The sequence below is a fragment of the Cavia porcellus genome, unplaced genomic scaffold (assembly GCF_034190915.1).
Source record: "Cavia porcellus strain 051 isolate PalLab524CR breed Dunkin Hartley unplaced genomic scaffold, mCavPor4.1 scaffold_3, whole genome shotgun sequence".
Taxonomy (NCBI): domain Eukaryota; kingdom Metazoa; phylum Chordata; class Mammalia; order Rodentia; family Caviidae; genus Cavia; species Cavia porcellus.
The window spans coordinates 79,554,484-79,578,899 of record NW_026947486.1 but is presented as its reverse complement, the minus strand read 5'-3'; the positions used below and the strand labels follow the sequence as shown (position 1 = coordinate 79,578,899).

General features: G+C 34.5%; 1 protein-coding gene and 1 pseudogene across 2 annotated transcripts in view; both read right to left on the bottom strand.

Moving 5' to 3' along the window:
* Nucleotides 1-24,416, bottom strand: part of Wdr44 (WD repeat domain 44) — a 93,100-nt gene that overhangs the window by 42,658 nt on the left and 26,026 nt on the right. For both annotated transcript variants that reach the window (XM_063246312.1, XM_063246313.1), the window contains exons 3-9: nt 22,281-22,314; nt 15,733-15,807; nt 10,973-11,609; nt 10,197-10,327; nt 8,843-8,938; nt 3,621-3,757; nt 2,777-2,860 (exon numbers count right to left, since the gene is read on the bottom strand). In XM_063246312.1, the coding sequence (XP_063102382.1) occupies nt 2,777-2,860; nt 3,621-3,757; nt 8,843-8,938; nt 10,197-10,327; nt 10,973-11,609; nt 15,733-15,807; nt 22,281-22,314 (1,194 nt within the window). The remainder of the gene's footprint in view (nt 1-2,776; nt 2,861-3,620; nt 3,758-8,842; nt 8,939-10,196; nt 10,328-10,972; nt 11,610-15,732; nt 15,808-22,280; nt 22,315-24,416) is intronic.
* LOC134475485 (afadin- and alpha-actinin-binding protein-like) lies at nt 3,768-7,310 on the bottom strand (annotated as a pseudogene).

The following is a 24,416-nucleotide window of genomic DNA, read 5'->3' as shown; positions in this document are numbered from 1 at the left end:
TTCACTTTTTAGGTTTCAGATCAAATACTGCTCTCTCAAAAAGACTAGATTTCTTGTTGTATATGCCAACATCCCAGTTTTCTTTTCATAGTAATCACTATAAATGTACCTAGATTCATCTGCATAATTACATGCTTAGAATCTATATATTTTCCATTTACCTGGAAGCTCTCTGAGGGCAGAGACTGGAATTGTCTTCTTAAATGTTACATAACCAGCACCTAACACCCATGTCTGTCACACAGAAAGATTCCAATATATTTACCACTGGTGCTGATATGAAGATTTGTCCAAAGTATAAGTACCATATGGTTTCTCATAAAAGTATAGATAAATTAAACATCAAAATAAAATGTGGGCAATAGGAAATAGACGAGACTTTTTTTTTGCAAATGGGAAGGGTAACCAAGAGATGCAGGGAAGGGAATGTAAAAATAATTAAGATATGTTATGTACATGTACCAACTCTCCACAGTGAATGTAATCATTGTACTAATAAAAATTTACAAAAAAAGAAACAGAGTAACTCCAGTTTTGTGTGTCAAAAAAAAGACTTCTAAGGATAATATGTCAACCTATTACATGATTATTTCTAGGAGTGAGAGTATAAGAAACTTACAAATTCTATTTTATACATTTGTGCTATTTTGATTATCAAAAAGATTATAAAACAACCATTTCTAAACCCAACATAAGGTCTCTATTACCTGTAACTCTAAAGATTGATTTTTTTATTTTACAAGCCAAGAAAAGATTTTTTATCAATTTATATGACATTATTTCTCAAACACATACTTGCATGCCTTGTTCAATGGGAGTTAATGCTTGGTCAGTTTCTTTCCTTGATGTACAGGGTCATAGTTACCACATTTTTTTCTTCTTTAACATATGCAGGGCCTTGCAAGCAGTTTGTAATTGGGCCATATTATTAGTTTCGCCTCAGTTGTTGAGGCCCATAGACAGGATCCAGGGAAGTCAGAAACCTGGGCCAATCTTTTCTATCAGCTGATTCATCATTTTACCTCAGCTGTCAGTGCCAATATGACTATGTTCTCTGTTTATCATGGCATGATAAAGTGCTGCTGTACAGTGAGTTGTGTGACATGAGTCCTTTTACCATTTTTTGGGGGGGAAAGAGGGTACCAGTGTGTCCTGGTTTGTGTCTGTGGCTCCCAGGCCTCATGAGTTTGCACTGTGCATTTGTGATGCTTCATTGTCCAGCGTTTAGGTTGATGGTGTCAGGGCTCCACCCACATACAGGTGGAGCCAGGATGTGATGTAATGGCAGGAAGAAGCTGTGCCTTGCTCTTTTGCTGGTTTTTCCTTGCTGTTTGCAGCTGCCATGAACTGTGGCCCTGCCATGCCCGCCTGCCTTGGAACCAACTGAGTGTGGACTAAAACCTCCAAAAACTGTAAGAAATAAACCTTTCCTTTCCCAACTTAGGCTTCAGGTATTTTGTCTCAGCAATGATTAAAAAGTAACTAAGACACAGGTATTGAATTTACAACCTTGTGTTTGCCAGGTAGCCACTTACGTGGCTAAGCTAAACCCCCAGGCCCTTTTTATCATTTTTTTGACTGACATCTTGCAATAAGAATGTGACTTGATAGTCTTGTGTCAACTTACATGCTTACAGTTTGGTGCTTCTATTTTACTGTGATCTCAGATACTAAATAGCCAGATTTTTTTTTAAAAGTACAAAGCAAGGATAATGGATGAATAAACCTAAGGCACTTTTCTCTTAGAAAAATGTGCTTAGTAAACTGAATATATCACTGCTCTCCTGGATGCTTATCTGTCTCCTAAACAGTTCCTAATCGTCAGGTTCCTGATAGCTGCCAGTAGTAGAGGGCCAAATTTCAGATATCTGAGGTGTTAGCACATACCTGCATTGTGGGAACATCATTTCTAAAAATTCTCAGTGCTTCCTTTGATACACACTAGGAAAATACGTCAGACTGAAGTACAGAATTCAATCTAGGACTTCAGATTGAATTACTGGCAATTTAGTGACCTGTGTGTATTAAATACAATTTACATGCCTATCACTGTGTTAGACATTTGTGGGAGAAATAGAATGACAATAAGATAAAAACCCTTTTGCAACATAAAGTTTAGTTGTTTAACATGTACTTTTTTGCCTTTTAGATAAGACAATAGTTTAATAATGATAAAGGAAAAAGTAAGTTATATGAACTATATGTATTACATAAGTATATGAAATATAAGTATTACAGAAATTGAGAAAGGAAAATTTGCTATGAATTAGAGTAGTCAGGGAGAATCACACATAGTTGAGTTTAGAAAGACAAATAAGATTTGCAGGGATGAAGAGGAAAAGGAAAGACAAGTTTAACGACAATCATTTTCCTTAGTAATACTTCTGACATCTAACACCATAAAATACAGGCATGATGTAAAACATGTTGGTTATTTACCACCTGTCAGATGCTTTAAAACTGGTTGGCTGCTAATACTACCAGTTAGACAGGAATGGTAGTGGTGAACAGACATATAAGCTAGATAGAGCATAGATTTAAAACAGTAAGGCAGTCTTCATATTTTTCTAGTAAATGCTTGAAATGAAAAGTAATGTTGTTGGGTATGGTGGTGCACACCTGTGATCCCAGCACCCGGAAGGCTGAGGCAGGAAGATCCCTGCAAGTTGGAGGCCACCCTGGACTACACAGAGTGTTCAAGGCCAGCTTGAAATATACAGCAAGATCTTATCTTAAAAGAAAAGAAGAGAAAAGAAAATGCTGTAGAGAAACTCACGTTTTCTGTTTTAATCTTCCACCATCAGTATCTGTTGGCTGAGTCTGTAATTTGTCCTCATCATCTGACTGTGCTGCATCATTACTACAAGGAGGGGTAGTTGTTTTAAAAGAAAACATTTCTCTTTTATACTTTTCAAAAATCTCTTTACACTTACTAATCTACCAATCAGAGTAAGAATAAACTATATAAATAATCTTTACATGTTTTTAGCTTAAATGATGGTTCTGAGAATTCAATGGCTTTAAAGAATAAAGAATCAACTTTAAGAAAGTCAACACAAAAAATTTAAATGAATGCAATTTAGTAACGTATGAAAAACCTATCACAAACAAGGCTTCTTGCTGGGGAAAATGTGCTGCACAGAAATGTTAAAAAATAACTAGCAAACATCTTCTTCCCTACTCACCACATACATCATGCATTATATTTAATAAAGCAGCTCTTATTTTTCTAGAAATTTCTCCTTGAATCTACCTACATTTTATAGTAAGAGTCAATCACTTTACTCTAAAGTTATTTTCTGGCCTTATGAAACCAGTTCAAGAACTTATAAAACCAAGGTTTCGGAAGATTAGGTGTTTGCCCCACATGGCTTTTTAGCTGCAATATGTTTTTATATACTCGGTAGTATAATATAAATCATTTTAAAAAGAAAACTAAATAGTGTTTAGGATTTATACTATTTTCTCCAGGTAACTGCATTGTTGTAAGAGAGAGTAAAATTAAAGAAATTGTACATTAACTATTTTAATTCCAAATCCAAATTAGGGATTGCCATAGCTCATAAAAAGAATCTTCACTACTTGAAAATACTATAAATGGTAACAACATTGAGTCATACCTTACATATTCCTTTGTCCTTCTCATGATGTGTAGAGTAAGAGGATTAATACCTGTCGGCAGTTTCTCTTCAGCAAGACTTAAAGGTATTTCTTCTCCAGTATCCAGGTTCTTAATCATTACACTGGCTAAAATTTCCTGAGGTAAAAATAATACCAATGTAATTATTGTTTTGAGTCTACAAGGTCCTCAAAAATTTAAGGATTTTCTAGACACTGTAAATTCAATATTGCACACAATAATTTTTAACATTTTTACTGATATAATTCGCATACCACAAAAATGTACTAAATGAATATAATTCAATGGCTTTTAAGATATTCAGAGTTGTGCAACCCGTACCACTAAATTAGAATATCTGCATCATCCCAAAAGGAAACTACCTATTCATTAGCATTCACAATTCATTTCCTTTTCCTGGCCCCAGGCAGTTATTTTATTTTATTTTAATTTATTGGCATGAAATACTATATTTATGATTGTGCAAAAGTTTTAAGTTAAATCCTCTTAACATAATCATGTATATTTATGTACAAAACATACATAAATTTTACTTTAAAACATATAGAAGAAGTCACACTAATCATAATACAGAACTTGCTTTGTTAAAAATCTATAGTACAGGGGGCTGGGGATTTAGCTCAGCAGCGTAAGCACCTGCCTTGCAAGCAGGCAGTCGTGAGTTCAATCCCTGGTACCAATAAAAAGGAAAAAGACAAAAAAAATCTATAGTACACATTCAAGTAAAGGTAAAGTTCCAATGCCAACTATACTGGGGACAAAAATTAAACATTTACAATAATTAATTTAATTAAAAGTGCTATTTTTAATACCTATAAAGATAAAACTCATTCTAGTGCTTCTGTTTCCATTCAAACATCTATATATTTCTTTATTGACAGTCAGATGCTTCTATGTAAAAATATATATCCAAAGCTTTTTTTTTTTTTTTAATAGACTTAGCATTTTAGCTCTCTGGGTTAGTCCAAACACTCAGGCCATTCTTAAATTATCAGAGATGACTCATTTTATGACACACCCTGTTTAGACTCAGATGAAACAAATTTGATGAATATGTTAGTGAAAAAGTTCCCATCCACACATCTAAGGTAATTTATCCTTTTCTACATGGGAATCTGTGTAGGTCAAAGAGTATCCACTGTAGCAACCTTCCTATGATCCAGGCCTGGACACCATACTCCATGTCTGACTGGTACATTTTCTTCCGAACTGATTTGGTTTCATTTCTTCAGGAGTTTTATCCAGCACATTGATTGAACTATGTTCCAATACACAGGAATGTGTCTGGGAAGAGTCTAGAGTAGGTGAAGTAGGCAGAGACTTTGTCATTTTAGATGTGCAAACTGGAGACCCATGGGAGGCTTTGTTTTGTTTTTTGCCATGGCCTTGAATGCACTACAAGACTGTCTTGATCAGAACTTCCTGGGAAGGCAATGAAAAGTTTCACATTTTCTGAAATCTGATGGTCGAAAGTGGTCACACTTAAAAATTGTTGCTTTAACCAACTGGTTCATTCTTCTTCAAATGCCTTTCTTCCACACCTAGGCAAATAGCCACTTTTATAAAACTTTGTCTTTGTTTCTCAAAAGTTTTTGCTCTTTACAAAGGGACCATTCTTCTCTAAGGCATTCCTTTTCTTCCAACAGTCTCATAATAGTGAAGTGGTATCATCATCATATGCAGCAGCAAGCTGCTGAAGAAGTTGCTGTTTTGTTTTAGTCATTTCTTTACATTGTTGAATTTCTAACTCCAGTGTCTCAGTTTCTTGTTCATGATCTTCTCGTGACATTACATTTTCATTGTTAAAACCTTCTAAGTCAATGTACCTTTGAAATTCTGTTGTCAAGCTTTTCTATGTGGCTTTCCAAAATTCTCCATTGGTTTCTGATGCTGTTTGTAAGTTGCTCTCTCAGTTAGGAATGGTCCTACATACTCTCTATTCAGTTTCTCTTGCATCTTCTTCAACATCACAGATAACAGTTTCAGTATTCTCATCTTCTCTTTCTTTAGGTTTCTTCTTTTGGGGAGAAACAAGAGAAGTCATTTCCTTTTTTATTCGCTGAAGAACTTTCAGCATTTTACACTACGATTTGTTTCTGACAGTATTCATAATCATTCAAAATAATTTCATACATTTCATGTTTGTTCCTGGTTTCTGTTTCACCAGTCCTCCAAGAGCCCCTTTTTCCATCAGTTCTGTCCAAACAGTTTAGAACATCCATGGCTATTTTTTATCCTTTTTGTTCATAACTGTAGAAGACCATATGGATGCCAGGATTCCAATAATGTTTCCATGGGATTACAAATATAAACTTCCCAGATTGCGATGAGAACAAAAAAGGGCTTCAATATTTACTGTAGAAGACCATATGGATGGCTCTCCTTGAATAATTACCTCCACTTTAAACCTGGTCCTATCTCTATGTACTGATATGTACAGAGCTGGCTAAGCTATTTCTTTTTCTCTTTTAATAGGCTTTAAGCCATGTAAATAAGGCTAGTTGAGATTCTGATGTATATGTAACCTTTGAAGCCAAGTGACAGCACTGTTTCCTTGGCTTTTAGTGTCTCCCTCTAAATGGCTGAGCACTGCAAGATGACAAAGCCATTGCTCTAGGAATATTGACTGAATTCCAGCCTCAAGATAAGAAGCTGTGACTTCTCAGGGCAAAAAAAAATGTCTGCCCACCAAAATTAAAGCACCAGCCACCTAAACTAAATGCTACCTCAATTGTGTTATGCAGATTAGTCTTTGTGTATATCCTCTCTGCATACTGCAGAGGTACTTCCTGGGCTTTGAGGTAGTTCAGCTCTCTATAGTCATTCTCACCTTCTCTCATTCTCTAGCCACTCTCTTCTTCACAAATTAATAATATCTGGGTTAGGCTCTGGGTCAAAGCCTTTGTTCTGTGAACCCTCCTCTGGACTGAACTCAGGATCCCTTGGCTGCCCTTACCTGTAAATATGTCTTAATTCTTGCCATGTGTTGCACTGGAGGTGACAAACGGAAATTAATTTGCTATGACTCCAATGTTTCCATGGGATTACAAATATAAACTTCCTGGACCGTGAGAAGAACAAAAAAAGGGCCTCAATACTTGGCACCCAACATGGCCTCCATAAAAACAAGCTGATGTAGATGTACATTTAGCTTATTACAGTCACAGCCTTTTCTTTTCATATCATGATTATACTGAGTAGCTTGACTTGCAATGATATTTTACAATTTTTGTATGTCATCCTCATTTTTCAGTAGCTAATGCAAATTTCTATTCTTGCATTATAACTGTCTCTCTCCTGAAGCCCAATCATTTCCCTCCTACAGGTTTCCAGTTGTTCCTTAAGTTTTGCATAGCAGCTCTGCAGATGGTCCATATCATTTCCCAGTTTCAGATTTTGTTTCCACATTTTTCTGAGCTAGAAGGTTCTTCTGCTTTAAAACAGCAACTATATTTAATTCTCTCATTGCTTCTCTACTTTTGGGTTTTTCATACAATGAAGAAAACCCAAAAGTAGTCAATTCTTGACAAAGCAATGAAAGACACTGTTTAATATTCTCTTCTCTGTAGAAGGCACTGAAAATGCTGTGTACATTTTTTGATAAAGATATTTAAGAACATAGCATTCGCTGTGAGTATAAACTTGATGTAGACATCTGTCTTACTTTTTACGGTCGCTGAGACAAAATACCTGATATCAAAAGTTGGGAAAGGAAAGGTTTATTTCTTACAGTTTTTGGAGGTTTCACTCCATACTCAGTTGGCTCCAAGGCAGGCTGGCATGGCGGGGCCGCAGTTCATGGCAGCTGCAAACAGCAAGGCAGAAACCGGCAAGAAAGCAAGACACACCTTCTTCCTGCCAGTACATTGTATACCGGCTCCACCCCTAGCTGGGTATAGCACTGACACCATCAATCCAAGCACTTAGACAATGAATCAATCACAAATGCATAATGCAAACGCATGAGAGCTGGGGGCCACCCACATAAACCAAGACATTGACATCTTTGTTTCTATAGTATATTTCTGGATCTGTAACAGTTATCCAATCTCCCTTGGCAATTTCCAGAGTGGGTGGAACTCGTTCAGCACTGAGACATACAGCTAGAGGTGATTACTATTCTATGTAGGCATTTCCCTTACTGCTTGGAAGCTAAGTTTTTGCTTGAGGCTCCCTCAGCTCTAATCCTATAACCCAGCAGATGGTGACTCCTTCCCCAGGCAACTATTAATCTACTTTCAGTTGATGGGTTTGCCCTTTTCAGGCACTTCACATAAATTTAACCATACAATATGCAGACTTTTGTGTCTGGATTCTTTCACTTAGCATGCTGTCTTCAAGGTTCAGGCATTGTGTAGTGCATCAATACTTCATTTCTTTTAACTGATGAATAGATGTATTATCCATGCAGAATTGGGTTGTTTCCACTTTGTGCAATGACAAACAATAGTGGTATGAATATCTGTACATTTTTGTGTGCATGTTTTTATTTTTCTTTGGGATAAGCATAAGAATGGAGTTACTGGTTAAGGGTAACATTATGCATAATAATTCAAGGAACTGTCAAAATGCTTTTCAAAGTGCAGTAATTCTTAAATATGTTTTTTTTTTTTTTACAGATACTTTGCTTTAAAACTTTATTTGGAGGAAATTGGCAAATCCATGCACATTTATTCCAGTATATGACTGCATGAAAGGGTAAGTTTAAGTCAGAGTTCCAAAATGCAACATACAGAAGAATCAAAAATCAAGATAATCTTCAATTTTCTTCCTTCCTTCCTTATACCAGGGATCGAACTCATGACCTTGTAATCTTCTTTGTTTAATCTGATTTTTTGACCTAGTAGTAATTTATTACATATTTCAAAATAACTAAGAGTCAAAAGGTTCTTAACATAAAAATGATAAATGGCAATTACCCTGATTTGATCATTATACATTGGATACAGGAATTAAATCATTATACTGTACCCCATACATATAAATAAATACTAAATGTTAATTATAAAGAAACTACTGAGTTGTTATAAACTACATAACACAAAATTTACCATTTCAATCATTTTTAACTATATACATCAGGGTCATTAATTATATTCATATTGCTGTGCAATCACCATCTATCTCCAGAACTTTATCATTTTTCATACATTATAATTGTTTATGTTTTTAAGAAAAATAACAAAAAATCTCAAATTCTACCTCATCAGTGAGTTCTCTCCCAGAGTTGGATCTAGGTCTCTGAGGGCCCATCACTTCACCTGCTACTGTCTGTCCATCAGGTGCTTTTCCATTTTCCTGAAAGTATAATTTTATAAACAGAAAGTAGAGTTCATTTCTATAAATTTGTATTGCTCATTTATCATACAGAAAGAATTACATAATTAAACCATGGAGGCTACTTTAAAAACTTAAATGGAACATTCTGTCTCAGTCCTTCCTTGTTCCTAGCATACTGAAAAATATCAGGTACCAAAACGACTGCTGCCCATCAACGAATGCCTTAGTAGTGTTAAAAACAAATAAATGCTTCATTTGAACCTGGCCAAAATCCAGCTCTTTACTAAGATTGCTGCTGATTCAAGCTGTGCATAGATATCTCCAAGACAGGAGTTGGAAACTTTTTTTTTTGTAAAAAAATAGTATATTTTAAACTTTTTGGTTCATATACATATAGTTTCTGTTGCATATTCTTCTACTTAAAAAAAGAATCCTTTAAAAATGCAAAGAGCATTTCTATCCTAAAAAACATAGAAGACTTTTGTGAAAGAGCAGAGGACCAAAGGATAGAGGATGAGGGAAGAAGGAAGAAGGGAAATTAAGATGTATTGTGGAAATATACCAACTCATGATGAATGTAATCATTCTGTGCTGCAAATATGTATTAAATAAAAAAATTCCAAAAAATATAAAAACCACATTTAGCTTAGAAAAACCAGTTGCTGCTGATTTCTACTCTAAGATTTTCTAACACAACTCTATTGTTGTATCTCTCAGTTGGCTACCCTGTCTCACCTCAGCTACTGAGATAGCTGAGTCCTAGAAGTGACCTTGAGTACTAGAATTTGGCTGTTGTGCTATCCATAGTATCTGTCTTTTTTATACACTAAAGTCTAGTAAATAAAATGGTTTTCTTTTTATGATTAGAAAAGGAAATTATAAAAAGTCCTCTATTTTGATCAATATGTTAGGTAAATTTAGAGTGACTCAGTTGGTGTTTATTACTATCAATATTATAAACAGCAATATCTGTCAGTTTTTGAATACCTGTTACCTTTCACATTCTTGATATACTTTACCTCATTTTATCTTTGAAAAAAAACCTTCAAGGATGGTATTTTTCTTATTTTATAAACAGAGCAACAGACTTAGAAAGCTAAATAGCTTGCTAGGTTCACTCAGCTAGTTACTAGCAGAGCTACACAAGGGAAGGGGGTCCAGATTTGGGACAAAAACTTAAGTGGCTTACAGAACAAAGAAGGTTCAATAACCAACAAATCAGGTAGTTGTACAAAGTATGATAAAGTCTGTATTAAATTAACACTAGTTTACCAACCTGAGCAGTAACTATTTTATCACCACTGGTAGCACTTGCCAAATCAAGAGAAGGCTGAGAATCTCTGACTGTACTCTCTGAAGCCACATTAGTAGTCAGGAGAGACTCAGATGGAATACTCTCTTTTGGTACTGCAACGATAAGAATAGTACAAACAACAATTAGTATTTCTATCAGGTCTTATATATACCTTAAAGGTGCTTTAACCTTATCTGTTTGAGTCTTACAACAAGCTTGTGAAGAAAGTAGCTTTATTACTCTTTCTTCTATATAGGGATATCATAGTTCAAATGACTTATTTAACTTCCTCAGGAATACACAGCCCTAGCCAAAAGTAGTGCTATAGTTCTAACACTGTGGAGGGTAAGGTGGGAGAAATGCTTGAACCTAGGAATTCAAGACAGCCTGAGCAACACAGTGAGACCATGCCTCTTTAACAAGATCAGAAAGAAAAAGACTACTCAGGCTCATACATTCAGAGATTCAGGATTTGAATTCAGACCTTAACTCTCCAAATCCCATGTCCTTTTTACCATGCCATACTAGTTTCTCAGATGGTAACAGACTTCAAATGGTGGAGTCTGCGGAAATGTTTAGTAATAATATAACGTCACCAATATAAAAATTTTCACCTTTTGTCTATTCCTAAAGAACTAATTTTTATAACCTGGACACCTAGTGTGGTTCTACATAGCATAAACTGAAACAAGAGTACAAAGTTAAACAGTTTCAATTACCAAATCTTCTCACCAAAATATTTACATCTCAATACTTGCCATCTGTATCAGGCGTTTTAAGAGCCTCAAACTCCAATTCGCTTTTCTTTTTTCTTGGTGGTGGAGCAGGTCGGGATGGAGGTGGAGGTCGAGGAGGTGGGAAATTAGCTGGAGGGGGTGGGCGGGCTGGAACAGGCTTCTTTGTACTAGCTACTATATCAGGTTCTGAATTGAGGTGTCTCGGGGGTTTGGCGGGAGCCATCTCATCCATAGCAGCACAATCTTTAGTAGGTAAAGAGTCTGAGGATGCAGGATCCAGAGCATCATTTTGTTTGACTTCCACAGCTTCCTTGTTCAATATTTCTGTTTCTGTTTCAGGCACATCAAGCTGTGCAGCTGAACTTACTTCAGTTAACTTAGTGGTTTCATCTACTGACTTCTCACAGGTATCATCAGAAGGAAAATATTCTTTTGATTCTGATTCAGTTTCCTCAAATGAACTCTCACTCTCTGCCTTTTTGGAATCTTCCTGTAGTACTTGATCTATGGCTAAAAGTCCAGGTATATTGCTAAGATTGGTATCAGCCACAACAGGACTGGCAATAGCCTGATCAGAAAGTTCTTTTCCTTTGGAATCCAAAGAGTCATCTTCAAGCTGTAGTACTTTCTGACTCTCCTCAATAATAGTTTCAATTATCTAATGAAAGGTTAAAAAGTATTTTTAAAAAATAAAGATATTTACAAGAATGTAGTAATAGCTAAATATTTCATAGTACTTCGTTGTGTGCTAGGCAATGTTCTTCATACAAGATATTTTAATCTTTACAACAATCTTATGAAATTAAACATGTACAGTTATCACTTTACAAATGACGAAAATAAGACATAGAAGGACTGAGAGCTTTGTACAAGGATACAGAGCTGATAAGTGATGAAACTCGTATAAATCCAGGGAACTGGGTTCTTGACATTATATGAGAGAATCCGTGTTACTACATAGTCACAAAAGTTTAATCCTTTAAAATAATGTTTACACCTAAGTTTATATTAATATTTGTATGTCATAGGTCATTTAACGTTATGTCAAATTAGCTGCAATAACTGACTGTTGGTTTGAGTGTAGTTAACAAAACCATGAGAACCCAAATACATGCAGGCAAGAATTCCACTTGTTCAGGTCTGAACTCAAGCCTATATTAGAAAAAGGCAGTAGATGTAGGAAGCTTAAAATTCTAAAAATGGATCACATCTAATATTCCACTATTCAGACTGATGGCAGGTCTATAAGAAGTTTCAACATTTATCCCACCCAGCCTTGTCCCTTTCCTCTAATTTATCCATAGCTTAAAAATACAATGTCTTCCAACACCATTTAAAAGAAAACATTTTCTACTAGTTTTGTGATTACTACCAAATGAAATCCCCCAACCCACTTATCCCTTCATCATGTCCAACTACAAATGGATAACTTTTGTTTTCTCACCTTGGTTCTATCAAGTTAACATAGTACAATGCATCACGGAAGCACCCTGATCTAGCTTACCACAACTTCATGCTAACCTAAACTGGTGCTCAGTAATATTCATTCTTGATTTTTCAGCATATTCCATATATTAGATTTTCTCAGTCTTCAAATTTTTAATTCTAGATCTTAACTCACTTTTAACAGAGCAATATTATCTAAAGCGCAACTCATTTGTCCATTACTGAACGATGAGGACCTTGGTGATAACAGAAATCAGATTACTACAGGTTTATGAATGAACAAGAAGTCAGGCATTTCTGTAATCCCAACTACTCAGGAAGTTGAGGGAGGGAAATTGAAAGTTGAAGGTCAGCCTGGAAAACTTAGTGATATCCTTTTTAAAAATAAAGTAAGAAAACCTTGGGATGTATTTCAGTCAAGAGCATTTGCCTAGCATTGTTCAAAGCCCTGCATTTAATCCCTGGTATCACAAAAAGAAAAAACAAAAGCAAGAATGAATAAAACTGAAGGTTTAGAAACAGGGTTTTGAAAAGGACTGGCACTAACAGCATTCACCAAGCCCTAGGTTTGAGCCCTAGCACAAAAAGAGGGATAAACAAGTAAGTTTTAAATGGAATAGGTTGCAAAAATGTGACCCAGCATTTTTATAAACTGAAAGGAACATAGAGCAAAGTGCTGAAAGAAGGTCTAATGTATATTATGCCTAGTATACACATTCTCACGTAATCATCACACAAAATAAATAGAGTATCTACTTTCCTTCTACAAAAGTAGGAACCTGAGGCAAAAGAATTAAGAGTTTGTTCAATGTCTCACAGCTAGTAAGATACAACACCAAAACGTTTATCAAGGTCTTTCTTAAAAACCAGTGTTCTTTTTATAATACCATGCTACTTTGGACAGAAAAAAAACCCCAAAATACTAAATTCTCAGCAACAGTTAACATGAAAAAGTGATAAAAGTTGCAAACATGTTTGCAGGAAAAGTGAGAGATGATGCAAAGGAATGGATTCAGAATTTTAGCCTCATATATTTATATGTAAGAGGAAAAAGGATCATCTGCTGTTAAGTGAGGGGGATGCAAGAGGGCAAAGCAAGCACAGGTAAGTATAAAGGTATGAAGTAATCCCTGTATATAATGTAAAAAGCCAATGCCATGATAGGGTTTTAAGTGAAAATGTTTTCCCTAATCACCTACCTCAGAACAATCTCTCTCTTCTCTAATCAGCTATCATTACTATTAGTTATAGGATGAACAGTAACATATAGAAAGAATACATGGGCTAGCTCTGAACATGCATTCTCTCTACATAAGAAAATTAGGTTCAGGAAAAGAAAATGCCTGTTTTCAGATTTTTTGTATGGCCTCATGATTATCTACTTATAGTGCTTGGTCCTGTCATTTTTCCTGGTTTTAGGAGATAATAAAAAGTAAAAGACCAAGAGAACAGTGAGAACCAAGACCAACATTGAAATAATCATGCTAAGTTATTGTTTGCTTCAAAAAGCTCTCTGCTTTCTTAGTGGTTATAAACTAAAACCCACATACTTCAATATGACATAAAGTATTCCCAGGCATAACTAGATTTATTCTCAAACACTCTGCACATTTCCTCTCTCCATGCCTTTAGTAAGATCTTTACTCCCTCATTTCTGCCTGCTTAAATCCATTCATCAAGACCAGGTTTAGATGCTATTTTCTCCATGAAGTCTTCCCCATTCCTACTTCCAAGTAGAGAATAAATTTCCCTTCAACTTCTTATAGCTTGTAACTTTCTGTGAATACTTACTACATTTACTTATATGCTTACCAAACTTTTACTATTAAAATGTAAGCTACTTGAGAACAGGGTCCTAGTCCACAGTCCTATTTTATTTTATTTGATGGTGGTAACGGCACTAAGGATTAGATTCAGGGCCTTTGCACAAAGCTAGGCCCTCAGCCCTTTTTAAAATCCTGTTTATTTTGAGACAAGGTCTCAATCCTTATAGTCTTCACCATTAACGCTAACTATAGTGGAAAAATAAGATAATTAGTTCCTACAATCAAAAATGCCTGGATATACTGTAACACATTTGTTTGACTGAAGCTGATACACCAGATGAAAACTGAGTATTAAAATGGTATAGCTGGAAACAGGACAAGATAAACTATAAAACTGTCTACCATACAATCAGGTTAGAAAAGAATGTGAATGGGTGACAACCAGAAGGTAGTCCTGAAAAACCAAGAGAGTTGTTTTAATTGTGAAAAAATTCTTGTTTAATGGCACCATTACTGTTATATATGCTGGCTTATATATGGTAGCACACTAAGCTACCATTTCTTCCAACAGTGAAAACTTTCTTTGAAAGGAAAAAGTATGACCAACATTAAATTTCTAAATTATGGAAAGTGGTGTATTTTGCACTATACTCCTCGCAAGACTTCTGAAGATATCTGGAGCCATTTTTGCCTGTTATGATGTGGTGGGAGGGTGCTACTACTAGTACCCTGGCAGGTAGGAAAATGCTACAATGAACACAAAAGTTCTCCCTTCCCCGCACAAGAATGAATTATCCTGGCTAGCATGTCAAAAGTGCTGCTGTAAAGAAAAACTGGGGTAGACAATGTGTCATTTTGGTAGGTTTCAGGAGCTCATCGGCTAGAAGAAAACCTCAGGTGGAGAAAACATTGAAAAACTTTTATAAATGAATGAATATATAAATACTGGCTCACTCCTGGAGTTTTAGCTTGATACTGAGACTTGCCCATTTTCAACATATTTATCTTGCACTACCTTTTCTAGTAAAATAATCTCTGCTGCTTCACAGCACCGACTTTTTAAAATGGCATCAAAGATACTATTACAATAAGGACTTCTTGGAATCACTGACTCGTGAGTACTTCAGGATTTGTTATACTGAACTTTTCAATACCTACTAATTCCTACGAGCAACTAAGAGTAGCTATGAATTGTTCTATGAAAATTAAACCATAAGTCAAATTTTTAACAATACTGTTTCAAGGATGTTACTTAAGAGTATGAAAATAATGTAAAAAAAAGTCTGATATGCCTTCAATCACAAATTCAACTGATGCCAGAAATATTCACTGAAGATTCACCATGTACAAGGTACTACAGTATAAGAATACAGAAAAAAAAATCTGCAGGGCTGGAGATTTAGCTCAGCGGCATAAGCGCCAGCCTTGCAAGCGGGCAGTCATGAGTTCAATCCCCGGTACCGATAAAAAAAAAAAAAAAAAAAAAAGAAAGAAAAAAAATCTGCTTTAAATATAACATGTAAAGGTGATATCTGCTATAAACTAAAATTGACTTTAAATATTTCAAACCTTTTTAGATACATCTTGTTTCAATTCTTGTACAGGGGACTCATTTCCAACTTTGTATGCAGTGTTCTCTGTTTCCTGTTTAAAAAAAGAGAAAAAAAATAGAAAATAAATGTTAACATTTTTTTCTTTAAAGAGTATGCCTGAGAAAATATGGCATTAGTAAACCAAAGAACCATAAAGAACTTATACCGTTATACAGTGATGCCCAGAGGTTTTATGTCAATGGGGACAATATGATTTACATATGAAATTAACAATCAGCAATTTGTATTTTTCTACTGCAATAGGATATGTATCCTTAAACTTAAAAATTTGCCCAAGATTTTTAACATTAAAAATTGTAATGAAAGATAAAAACTTCTAAGAATTTTTATAGCTGAAAAGAACAAAAGATTTAGGGAAGCGGCTGTATCAGAAATATTTCCCCAAAAGTATTGCTCTATAAATACGTAAATTCAAAAACATGTAACACAGAGAAACAGATTGTTTTCTAAAAGTCATTTTACATGCTGTAGATGAAAGAAATCAAAATTTAACCAGATGTGAAACCACTAAAATAGTTACAGACGAAAAGTTTAAACTCACCAAAAATACATATATATCTACGTATACATTTATATACACATACGTACATATATATATATATTTGGGAAGTTAGGGTTGAAATTGATACTGCAGTTCTATAGGGAAAATAAGGGCAAAACAAGACAATTATATATTTGTAAATGTAACAAAGTATTTGTTTCTATCTTCAGTTATGTTTATATTTGTAGAAGTACAATTGTTATGTACATGTACCAACTTCAATAAATATAATCATTTACTGCAAAGGTGTACTAATAAAGATATTAAAAAGTATTGCAATTTGAATGTGACTCGTAGTGCTGAGAAAAAGTTTAGTATTTTTGGCATGTATCACAGAGCTTGTTAGAGGAAAGTCACTGTAACCACACTGTTGAGGACCATTCTATATAATTTTAGTGGAAAAATCATTCCATAATTAAATTGTGACTAGGGCTTGTCCCAGGCTTAGTATCTTGCCTGGGAGCTGGATATGGTATGAGGAAACATAATTCGCAGTGCCTTCAGGCACTGTTGAGGCTTCAAAGGTGCCAAGATGTTGTGATGCCCGTAGGTATGATTATTATCAACCCAGGACACCCTGGTTTCTTGAGAACCCAACAGTAATAAAGTTTCCCCTTTGGGAAAGGACAAACTCTTTATTAACTAGACATCTATCCCCACTGTTCTTATCAACATAAAGATCCTCATTTGCATTAGACCACCACCACTCTTAGACTTACCCCATAATCCCCTCACATTTTCCTCCATCAATAGATGCCTAGGTTCTGGCTCCCAGTAGCCTTTTGTTCCCTGTAAACAACTGGTCATCCCAGACTCCAGGTGCATTTTCATATTATCTCTTGCTCTTTCTTTTTGCTGAGCACCATAACACCTCATAGGAGGAAAGGCTTCCATTGTAGGGGTCCCTGATGTCGTATTTTACAGATAAATGACAACACATATAAGGATGTATGTAAGTATTAAGGTAACATTTACATAAATAAGTATCAGGAGATGATCACAATAGGCACTTGATAAAATTGGTCAGATTTAATGTGCCAGTGAAATTTCTAAAGGACTTTGAATATCTTCAACATAAAAAATTGTTTCATTAATTCCTCTCCAGCATTTGGGGAATTCTACTGATTTTTTTACAGATTCTTCTAGAGGAAAAAATGTTTCATTGAATCCTAAGGATTAGGTAAATTCCAAACTCTAGCATAGCTCATGAGGACCAAACATGACAAAGGCCTTTGGATAGATGGGTATTAGAGAGCCTACGTCTTTGACATTTCTAGGCGTCTCACCTGCCTCACCTATCAAGTTATATTCTGGTTAACTAGAAGTTTCTTTTGCCATTAGGGTAATCGCCCAACTATTATTTTATAAGAAAAGTCTGGACCATCTTGAAATAACCTTATTCACTTCCCTATTTCACTAGAATGTAAGCTCCAAGAAAACAGCGATCTTATTTGTTATGTCCACCATTATTTACCCAGTGCCTGGGAATAAGTAATTATTTGCTGAATGAATGCTGAACAATCCATATTCTTTATTTTTCCAGTTAGTACGTATCTCTTATATGTATATATTATTTGATTTCTGGTAAGAAAATCTAATTAAAACTAATTAGTAAAATAACCTGAAAGTTAATTATCAGTAAGAACAGTTAATGTATATTAGAGAAACACTTTCAACCATCCTACAAATGAAGAAGTTTAATCTTACTATCCTCCAATAACAGTATCTGGAAAAATCCGCATTTTACAATACAATTCCAAGGATATTTTCACTAAATTAAGCTACACAGAAATACACATTAATAATTCGTGGAACTGAATTTAATTTGTTTTAATTAAGTATTTACAAAGATGACAGATTAATATATTTATGCCAACCAAAAATCTATTTTATTTGGTTAAAATAAAATTCTCTCTTGAACGTTGAACTTTTAAAAGATGGTAACTTTTACAAGACAAACTCCTGTTAATACACAAATTTTCACAGATGATATGATACCTGCCAGAGGACCTGATCTCCACAGAAGTTATTTGAAGATTTCACTGAGATATAGTATAAAGACAGAGATATTTATATTGATTTCACTATAATTTTCTCCCATGACATAGAGTTCAGGTCCTTCTAATACTTCACTCTGGCTCTGGGGATAAGGCAATGTAAGCCAAGCATGTTTCTGTGGACAACCAACATTAACTTATTAAACTTGAGACAGTCTTCATTTTTCACCACTTTCTGGATGTGGGCTGTCCTATTACTAATTTCTAGTTTCTCCCCATCAAGTCATTTCTGTAATCTCTACCTATCACATTATCAGAAACATGCTTCCTTAAAAGATACAAGTGGTTATATATAATTTTTGGTATTTCACATCACAGTCATGTCTCACCTCTATTGATAGATGCTTGTACCTTCCTCGAGGTATTTGATTATATTTAAGACTTTTAATTTTAATAAGCATGACCAACAAAGTTTTCGAAAATTTGTTTTCACAAAGAATTTCTATAAACTTGATCTATACTCACAAATATCTTCATGGCTACTAAAATTTAATCTAAAAGCATTAATTATCAAAAAAATCAGATTGTGGTGGCACACGCCTGTAGTCACAGTTTATGGGAGGTTGTGGCAGGAGGATTGCTGTGAGTTCAAGAGCAGCCTGGGCTACAAAATGAATTTAAGGCCAGCCTAAACTGCATAGTGAAACCCTATCACAAAAAGACCAAAAAAAATCATGTCCCTTCTAACTTTTAATAGTGACAGAGAAAGAAACTGAACAATGACTGAAGCAACACTTTATATTTTTATTTTTTGTTTTTTGAGACAGGGTCTTGCAATGTTGTTCAGGGTGGCCTTGAACTCACTATGTAGCCCAGGTTGGCCTCAAACTTAGGCTATCCTCTTGCTTCAGCCTCCCAGGTGTTGGCAATACAGGTTGAGCCCAGATTGAAGTGACACTAAAAAAAAACAAAACTGAAGCTCTTTCTGGCTGAAACACTTAAAAAAGTGAAACAAATCTTAAATGCTATTGTATTCCTCCATCAATTCCTTTCAAAGCTATTCCCTTCATCAGGGTTTGACATCTTGACACTTTAACTTTCTCTTAACAGCTTTAAGCTTTTTTTCTTCAAATTTTCTTTTACCCTTCCATCAGTTTTCTTAATTCCCCAGGAAAATCCTTGTTTATAGGCCATGTGCACTGACACTTGCCTGTAATCCTAAGTAGTCAGGAGGCTGAGGCAGGAGGATCACAAGTTGGAGGCCAGCCAGGGCAACTTAGCAAGACCCTGTTTAAAAATTTAAAAGGGCTGCAGTTGTAGCTCAGCCATAGAGCTACTAATTGCCTAGCATGTGTGAGGCTCTGGGATCAATGCTTAGCACCACAAAACAAACAAACAACTGTCTTCAAATAGCCTGCTTCAAAATTTTAAAGGCTCGAGTTCTTAACCTAGCATCCAAGGCTCATCACAATCTGGTCCCAATTAATTTTTCAAACATTCTACAATAAAAACTTTTAAATTGGTCATACTAGTAATTTAATACTCCCAATAAGTATTATGCCTTTGGACATGAATTAGCTCACACAATTTCCTAATACACAGTGCTTTGCCAATTGTTCTCTATCTATTCATGCAAGCCTCTCTCAATTTGCAAAATCCAGCACAAGTTCTATCTGCTCCCTAAAACTTTTATCTGCTGTTCCAGGTAACAGTACTTTCTTGACTGTTCTATTTTTCCCTTTCCCTCCAATCTTCTTGTAGTACTTTGCATGTATTCTACAAACAAGACCTCAAACATTGCCTCTTTGTCTGTTAAGACAAAAAAAAAAAAAAAACCACCAAAAATCAAGACTATCTCAAACCTTTCTTTGTACTGATTAAGATATTAACAGATTTTTAGACATAATATATACTCAAAAGCCTCAGTATCTTTATGATAGAATACTACTTAGCAATGAAAGGAACAAACCATCGATAGATGCAACAACTTTGATGGATCTCAATTCTCTCAATTCATCTCAAAAGATATACTATGATTTCATTTATAGAACACTTAAAATAACAAAATTACAGAGATGGAAAACAGATTTAGGGATGATGGGGAGAGGTGGCTGGTGCAAAAGGAGAGCATAAGGGAAATCTTCGTGGTGATAACAGTTCTGTGTTTTGGTTTCAGACACACACGTGACAAACTGACATAGAACTATACACTCACATTGTACTGGTATCAAATTCCTTGTTTTGATACTGTACTATATATAATCAGTGGGGAAACTGGATAAAGGATACATAGGGCCTCTCTGTACTATCTTTGTAGCTTCCTGTGAATACATAATTATTTCAAAATAAAGGAACAATATTCAACCTCATATTTACTTACTAAATATGCACACTTGCTATCTAATTTTATTCAAGTTAAGGACAATCTATAATTACTGGGATAAAGAAGATATTCCAAATCTATTTGTAATCTAAAAATATCTTACACTTAAATGGCTTTTAAAACCTACAAGTACAAACAGTAATTGCCTCTGGATATGGAGATTGAGAGTAGGGTATGAGAAATGGGAGGAAAAGCTACATTTTCAACTATATACATGCATTTTTCCCTGAACAAATTTTAGAATACATATTACTTCTAAAATTTACTTTTCATTAAGTGCTGAATTTCTATAAAATATATGAAACAAAGAATTACGATTTAATCTTTCTTAAGTACTCAATTTAAGTAAAAGGATATTACCACTAGATATCAAGTCTCTTGTATGTGGTTCTCCATTCCCATTACAATCATTCCTCCTCAGAAATAACTGATAAACCTGGATTTTGTGTTGATCCTTCCTTGCCATTCTTTGCAGGTTTATCATGCTTAGATCTCTAAATGATATGTCTCTAAACAATATATTCTTTAATTAGGAATGCTTTTGAACTCAATGCATAAGGAATCATAGTGTGTATGTTTTTGTGAACTGCCTCCCTGTGCTGAAATTCATGCATGTTATTTCTTTCTACTTCTGTATAATATTCCATATAATTTTATAACAATTTATCAGAGACTAGTATCCAATGCATGTAAAAGAAATATTAGAACTGAAAAAATAGAGCATGTTTGAGATCATATATAAACAAAAACATGCATATACAATACATACTCTATTTGATGTACAGCGGTACCTCAGTTCTTGTTGATTGGTTATAGCAGGTGGAACTGTTTTGGCTGCAAAAGGTAGCGAGTCAAAAGGCAGTCAACACCAGTAAGTCCTAGCTTGCACACCAAGTACCAGCAAATGATGAGAACCAGGACAAAATTTTCACATCAAAATGTGTTGAGTACTAAATTTGACAAGTTTTAAAGCAGTCAAGTACCCACATATGACTGTAAACAGTTCTGTTCAGTAAAAGTCTGGTAATTAAAATGTCTCTTTCTCAGGTGCTTGGGTATAGTTCAGTGGTACAGTGCTTGCCAAACATGGGCTCCATTGTCAGCACCGAAAAGGAAAAAAAAAAAAAAAAAAAAAAAAACAACTCTCAGTGGCATAATGTCTCAATACCAAACTCTTCTGCTTAGATATATGGTTGGGATTCATTTTTATATATAGCCAGAGATACCAATACATGTGCCCACAAGAAGTATGCAAGTATTTTGGTTGCTCTGTATTTTTGTTATGCTAGTATTACATTTTGAGCTCACACATCCATATACGTAGATACACTGCATGTGTTCCTTTATTCAAAAAATTATAAATCATAAAAAGTTGTAAAAATATAAAAATGCTTATAGTCCCTTACTTACAGCATAATATTAAGTTAGGTCGTTCTAGAATATGTAATTATACCCAGGAGGATATAATGACAATATTATTTAACAAAAAGTAAGCTAAAACAGGCAATAAAACAATGAGTTCCATGAGAAAAAAAGTAAAAATGTACAAGATTTCTAAATGTCTTTGAGAAAGCAAAGTTTACCTTGACTGATGAAAATCCAACTTTTTCTGGAGACCTGTTAGGAAACATAAACAAGGCGTTAAATAAAGATGATAAGAAAGGAACTATTTCTACACACTATTAAACACAAGCCTGCATCTAAAAATATGTATGTATTTTGAGATTTAAATGTCTTGGTTGTATATAGAAAATACAAAAAACAAGAAAGACAAGAAAATTAAAGTGATTCATATATAATTTCACTACCCAGAGATCTGAGTAACTTTTGTGTGTGTACATACAGCACACACACACACATATATATATATATATATATATATATATATATTTCGTAGAGTTCGCTGAAAAATATATATACAGTTCAGCAGTTCACCATATTAAGAAATGTCTGGAAGCTAATGGTCACCACTGTGAGTACCTCTTGTAACTGTATAGGCCAAAAGTCACTTGCATTAATCTCATGACATCTGTATAAATTTACTATTAAAATATTAAACAAGTTTTTCTTTTCCTGATGTATACATTTTTTGCTGGACTCTCAATACTCTCTATCTATCTATATCTTCTTGTAAATAAAACTTTGCACAACTCCATGAATAAATTTCTCTAGCAGAAGTACAGGCCAAAAGTAAATAAACTTTAGAATTTTAAGACACTTTTAAGTTGCCACCTAAAACAGTTCTATCAGCTTCTACTACCACTGTTCTATGAATGCATGTTTAGTACTTCTGCCCAAAATGACTGTTACTTTAAAATATTTATTAGTTTGGCAGTAAAAAATATACCTTGCTACTGTTTCAACTTATACTTCTTTGATTTGATAGTGTAACTGAAATTTTTCATATTCATTAATGTTTACATTACTTTTAAAGACTCATTTTTGTTCTCTCAGTTTTTCTATTGAGCAAAATTCTATTCTTAAAACACAGACTACTTTAGATACAGTAATTTTAAAAACTAACTTTTTAGCAATTACTTTTACCCCTTCTTTCCTTTTTTTTCCCCAAATAGGAGCAGTCTGATAACTGCTTCAATGCACAAAACAGAATGACATCTTACAGCTATTACACTTCGGAGTTACACAATAAGAAACAGTTCTAAATAACTGATATGTCAGTCCTAAGTTTTTATGTTTATGATTATATGTAACTTCAGATTGAAAAACACCTTCAAGATGACACAGTAACATAGCCTCTTTTTACAGAAAAAGAAAAAGGTCCCAAAAGATTCAGTGACTTTTACTCTAAGTCACATTTAGGAGGAAGAACCAAGAGAAGCAGAGGCCTACTACCATGTTTGTTATATGACAAGCTGGGAGATGACATTTGGTACAGCAATCCTCAACTCGTAATTCAAAACAGTTGGATAAAAAAGTACTTTTGCATTACAGAAAATCAATGCTTTTGTTGAACATTTATATAATCTATAGAATGTACCAGGACTAGAGATAAGAAGATGAATTAGATGACTCTAGTTTGAAAACTTTTTAAGGCTTATATAAAAAACAATTAACAAAAAAAACACAATTTAACAAAAAAGGGTTGAGGGTATAGCTCAGTGGTACTGAGGTTGCCTACCACACACAAGGTCCTAGAATTGATGCCCAGCAGTGCAAAAACAATAAGCAAAAACCAAAAACTTGCTGTCATAAAAGTGACTGTTTAACCTTAATGTCTGGTCAATACAAGTGTGCATGAGCAAAGGTCAATTTCCAGAAATAAAAATGAGTGTACACCAAGTATTTAGTTTCCTTGACAACCATATACTGCTGTATAATAAAATCTTGTATATTAAGAGCTGATTGGGACTGAGGTTATTTTAATTTTAAATAATCCTTAGCAAATGGTTGTCGAAAGCAATACAAGCACAATCAAATCAACAAAATAAAACAAAACCAAAAAACTTTGAAGGGGCTCAAATTGCTATGTGAGCAAATGCTGAATGCCAATGGAAGGGGAGGTCTACCTTCAACATAGGTATAAAGGTAAGAAGATGAGGTAAGAAAATCTGTCTCCCCATGACCATTATACCTTGAGAAATATGGTCAGATGTTTTAGCTGCCTGCCTGGAAAAAAGGCCACGTTTATCTTTTGTATTTATCTTCTTTAAAACTTAGCACTTCTGGCTGTTGAATCACTGAATCAAACTTATTGGTCA